The 5313-nt window shown below is 51.3% G+C and overlaps 1 protein-coding gene across 1 annotated transcript in view; it reads right to left on the reverse strand.

Annotated features, from left to right (window-relative positions):
• Window positions 1–4073, reverse strand: part of KCTD10 (potassium channel tetramerization domain containing 10) — a 9898-nt gene extending 5825 nt beyond the window's left edge. Inside the window, exon 1 of the mRNA XM_008634072.2 lies at window positions 3860–4073. Coding sequence (XP_008632294.1) covers window positions 3860–4067 — 208 coding nt within the window. The 5' untranslated portion in view covers window positions 4068–4073. The remainder of the gene's footprint in view (window positions 1–3859) is intronic.
• Window positions 4074–5313: the final 1240 nt, after the last annotated feature.

Genomic DNA, 5313 nt, shown 5'->3' on the forward strand with positions numbered 1-5313 from the left:
AATGTGTGCTCCAAGTGTGATTTTACAGGCTGGAACAACAAACTGGAGACAGAACTAGAGACAGAAATCGTGGAACAAAGGACTGATCCAGGCTAATGGCTAATCCAACTAGAGCAGAAAGAAGCCCATTTGGCAATGCAGAGTATGGAAAGCAAGAAATCCCATTTAAGTGGGAGATATAGTGGAAGGTGTCTCTGCCCATGGCAGGGGGTGGAACAAGGTGAGCTTTAAAGTCCTTTCCAACCCAAGCCATCCATATTCCACAAAGGCAGCTGCTTCCCAAGCTCACTGGAGCACACAGGCAGGTAAAAGGCCAGCTGAGAGCAGAATTACCATCCCCAAACTCCTCTGTTCTCCTCTGTAATTCCTTGTAGGCTGCAAAAATCTGCTGCAACTTCATGTTTACAGATGGTGAAACTGCAGCAGAATGGCTCATTTTCATGTGGGGATGAGAAAACACTTCCAGTAGCGTTGCAAAATCTGAGTGACCACTAGAAGAGCTTTAAAAACCCTTCTGTTCCCCCCAAACAGCCCAAAGGAGATGAGTCACAGGGAAGTGACCCCGCTGCCACTCGGCCACAGCAGAGCCAACAAGTGGGCTGAAGCCTTTTAGAGCTATATTTTAATTGCAGTGTTCCAAAAACATCCTGTGACCCGTTTAGGAAGGGACACAGAATCCATGAGCTGTGTGGAACATAGAATCATGGAATGGTTTGGGTTGGAAGGGAATTTAAAGTTTATCCAATTTCAACCCCCTGCCAATGACAATGACACCTTCCACTGTCCCAGGTTGCTCCAAGCTCTGTCCCACCTGGCCTTGGACACTTCCAAGGATGGGGCATCCACAGCTTCTCTGGGAATTCCATCTCAGCCCCTCACAGTGAAGGATTTCTTTCCAATATCCCACCTAACCCTGTCCTCTGGCAATTTGAAGCCAGCCCCACTTGTCCTGTCACTCCAGGCCCTTGCAAATAGTCCTTTCCCATCTTTCTGTCAGCTCCTTCAGGCCCTGGAAGCCACACTTGTGTCACCCCAGAGCCTTCCCTTCTCCAGGCTGAACAATCCCAGTTCTCCCAGCAGAGCTGCTCCATACCTCTGATCCTCCTGGTGCCTTCTCTGGACTCTCTCCAGCAGCTCCACATCTTTCCCGTGCTGGGCCCCAGGGCTGAAGGCAGCTCTGCAGGTGGGGTCTCACCTGGGCAGCAGGGCAGAACCCCCCCCCTTCCCCTCACTGCCTTTGTCCATGGACACATCAGACCTTTAGGAAATTCATCTTTGTCTTACAGGAATTCTCAGGGAAAGGATCCAAACCATCCAGCTAAACCAGACAACATTTTCCAGCCAAGCCCTGGCAGGTGAAACAGGAGCCTGACACTGGACACTGCCTGAGGTGCCACTCTCTTATCAGCAGCTGGACCAGGAACAGCTTCCCCACCAACAGCAGCAGGGAGTCAGAGGAAAAAAAAGGATTGGAACCAGGTGGATGCACCTGGAAAACTCACATCCTTCTCCCTGCTCATTACCATCCAAAGGAAATGTTCCAAATACACCGATTTGCTACAGTTCATCAATAATTTGTAAGATGCAAACAATCATCTGCCACAGCCAGAGAAGCCCAGACTTTTCTCCTCCAGCCCGAGGAGCAGCAGGTTGGAATTGTTCAGCTGGAAGGAGGAGCTGGGGCTGGGATGTGAATCTCAGACACAGAGCAGGACCCCGTGTGCCACATTCCAGACTGGTTAAACCTCACTCCTTCCAGTTGCTCCCCAAGCCTGGCTTCTTTTCCTAAGAAACATTTCGTTTGGAGCCAGGTTTTGGGTGTGACCAATTTGGAGGATTTTGAAGAATTCCAGATAAAAAGTGTTTCCTTTAGCTGCCCCAGTGCTATTGTCCCAATTTCCAGGCAAGGGGAGATAAAGCAAGAACTGCTGCACTGGGAGTGTCTGTGTTACAACACACAGGAAGTATCAAATTCCTACTAAAACACAAACTGGTTCCATGGAACAATCCCACACAGACACTGTGGGAGTCACAGCAAAATAAACTTGTGATCTTACATCCCAAACATGGTATTTTAGCAGGAGAAACTCCAGCTATGCTCAGATTTGAGGTGCAAACACCACCTGCACTTCCAGGGCCTCGGAGCCCTGGGAATAGGATGTACCTGGAGCTGCCCAGGACATTGGGATCACGCCAGGGTGGGCTTCCAAAATGAATTTGGAATTTCCGATCTACTTCCAACCATGGGAAGTCTGGAATTATTGAATTTACTGAAGCAGCTTCAGGGAGGGACAGGAAGATCTTGGTGGAGTTACCTCAAGTTTAGCAAAGGGAGAGGGTTCACATCATTTCCACCCCTCCAGTGTTCCCAGTTGTTGATTCCCATTTGACAGGTTTTTTTCCCAAATTTGACCCACAGACTGACTTTTTTTATGCAACCTCCATGGTCTGTATCCAGGATAAGCATCCCTTTGATCCAGAGCCCCAAAGCACAGCCCCCACATTCCCACTTTATCCTGGCCTGGGATAACACCTGGAACAACACAGCTTTGTTTTCCCCAGCTGAAATACGAAGACTTCTGGCTAAACCAGGAATATTCAGCAAATCAGGCTGTATTTTTACATTTTTTCCTTCAAATCCACTCCCTCTTATCTCAGGAAAGCTTATCACAAGAGCCCTATAAACCTCTAAATAGACTATTTTGAAACACTCAAAACTCACTCCAACCCACCTCACCCTGTACTATATTTCCTCTATTTTCAGCAAATTCAAACAAAAGTTTCAAATTGTAATTAACTAATCCCAAGAGAGGTGTTTGAACCTCCAGGCTCAGCTTTGCAGAGGCTGTGGTTAAAGACAAAAGTCTTTAAATACTGTTATGGGTAAAACATCAGAGTGAAGATAAAGCTGAGCTTCCAATTAAACGTGGGAACATGGAGATAAAGTTCCAAGTTTTCTGAAAATTCTGCAACTGGTTCTGTTTTAGGGAAGTCAGCTGTCAATAGTCCCCCAAGAAAATGGTTTCATTTTAAAAAAATCAGCTTTCAGCTCATAAATACCCATGTTCAGAGCATGTTTTGTGTTTTATTTATAACCAAGGAGACAAGAAGAGGGAATGGCATTCTGAGCTTCAAACAGAACACACAAGTCCCAGCTCACGGATTCCTAATCACTATCCCCACCTTTTTCCACGGCTTTAAAGCTTTAGAGTCAGTATTCTGAAAGGAAAAGATGCTCCAGGTGCTCCTGGCAGGAGCTTTGGCACTTCTTAGTGTCCTTCTGCTGTTCAGGCAACTACTCAGATCATCCTTGTCTTTTTTTCCACGTTTTTCTAAGCTGTATAATCCTGGAATCATGGAACCACAGCACGGTTTGGGCTGGGAGGGACCTTGAAGATTGTTTAGTCCATGGGCAGAGACATCTTCCACCATCCCAGGTTGCTCCAAGCCCCATCCAACCTGGCCTTGGACACTTCCAGGGATGGGGCAGCCACAGCTCCTGTGGGCCTCAGCACCCTCACAGGGAAGGATTTCTTCCCAATATCTAATCCAATTCTCTGGCAGTGGGAAGCCATCCCCTCTTGTCCTGCCACTCCAGGCCCTTATAAATATTCTCTCTCTGTTGCTCTTGTAGCTCCTTCAGGCACTGGAAGGCCACATTTAGGTCACCCCAAAGCCACCTCTTCTCCAGGCTGAACAATCCCAACTCTCCCAACCTTTCCTTGCAGGACAGACCCTCCATCCCTCCCAACCTCTCTCCAGGCCTACAAACAGCAGTTCCTCTGACTTTCCCACAACCCCTGTGCCTTCCCCCGCCGAGGAAGGACGCGGAGGACGCCGGGAGCATCCCGATCCTTACCTTCGCTGTCCGTGAGCACTTCCATGCGCCCGCTGAACATGGCCTTGAGCATGGTGTCCTGCTTGGTGAGGGTCTGCATGGTGGTGTAGTACAGGGCCCCCCCCACGTTCAGCTTCACGTACTTGGAGCTGGGGCTGCTCCCCTTGAAGGACGTCGTGCGCGTCGCGGCCGCCGGCACTGCTGAGCTCACCACGCTCTCTCCCGACATCTCTTCCTGCAAGGAAAGAGTTCCCAGTTCAAGAGAGCAGCGCCCAGCTCGAGGGAGCAGCGCCCAGCTCGAGGGAGCAGCTCCCACCCTGGCAGTGTGACACCCGACCCTGTTGGTGTTTCACACCTCGGCTCCTCCCGGGGCTCTCTGTGAAGTTCTCAAGTGTTTTCAACGTGTCACTGTCAGGAACTGAAGGCCATTCATGGACTCAGCTCCATTTTTTTTTTTTCCCCCAGGGAAAAACCCTGGGAATGCTGAGCTGGGTTTTGCACTGCAAAGCCAACGCTTCCGCACAACAACTGCTTTCATTCCTTACACAACTCCGACAGCTTAAGATCTTACTCCATCAATAATCTGGGATGGAATTGGGCAATTCCCAACACACACAGGTGGAGCAGATGATTCCCGTGGGTCCAAATGCAAAAACCAACAGATTCCCAAGTGCTAAAATGCAGAATATCCACAGGTTTTCACGGCTTTTTCCCTTAGAGCACACACGAGCTTCCACTGCTCTTCCCTGCCCTCCCACACTGCTCAGAGCACCAAAATCCCCGCGGACAGAGCGGCCTCCAGCCACATTCCGTCACCGAGGTCACACTGGCACAGGCACACGTTGGCTCAGCACCACAAATGCCCCCGGAGCCGCTAAATCCTTAATCACTGGGAGCCTCCGTGGTTCTGTTTTCCCTCAGGATGGGAAAGGGTGGGATAATTAACACCCTTCACCCCTGCTTCTCCAGCTCCCACGGCTCCGGGAGGAGCTGAACTGAAGGATTTTTCCTCCACTGCCACGAAACTCAAAAGCGTCACATGGCAAATCCCAATGGAGCCGGAGTTGTGGGGCACAGGGGGAGGGAGCAGGAGGGGCAGGGATGGCCTGGGGGCTCTCTGGGATGCACAGGCAGCAACCTCAGCTCGTGTCCCAGCTCCCTCCAGCACCTGAACACCCCAGTTTGGGCAGGAATGGGCCCGGGGTCCCAGAGGGGATCGATCCTGCACTGCAGCGCGACCCCGCACCCCAAATCCCAGCCCTGCCCTGCCCTCCCCAAACCACCAGCCCCAGGCCAAGGGGCACGCTGGGGACCGGACACGTGCATACCGGACCATGGCCACCCCGACTCCCAGGGGCCAGAGTGGCCCCGGGACCCCTCTCTGAGCGCCCCAACCTCTGGGGACTGACGCTCCTCAACACCCGCACCGCTCTCGGGGGCCGGACCCCCAAATCCTCAGCCCAACCCCTCCCCAG

Source organism: Corvus brachyrhynchos, unplaced genomic scaffold (assembly GCF_000691975.1).
Source record: "Corvus brachyrhynchos isolate BGI_N302 unplaced genomic scaffold, ASM69197v1 scaffold114, whole genome shotgun sequence".
Lineage (NCBI taxonomy): Eukaryota > Metazoa > Chordata > Aves > Passeriformes > Corvidae > Corvus > Corvus brachyrhynchos.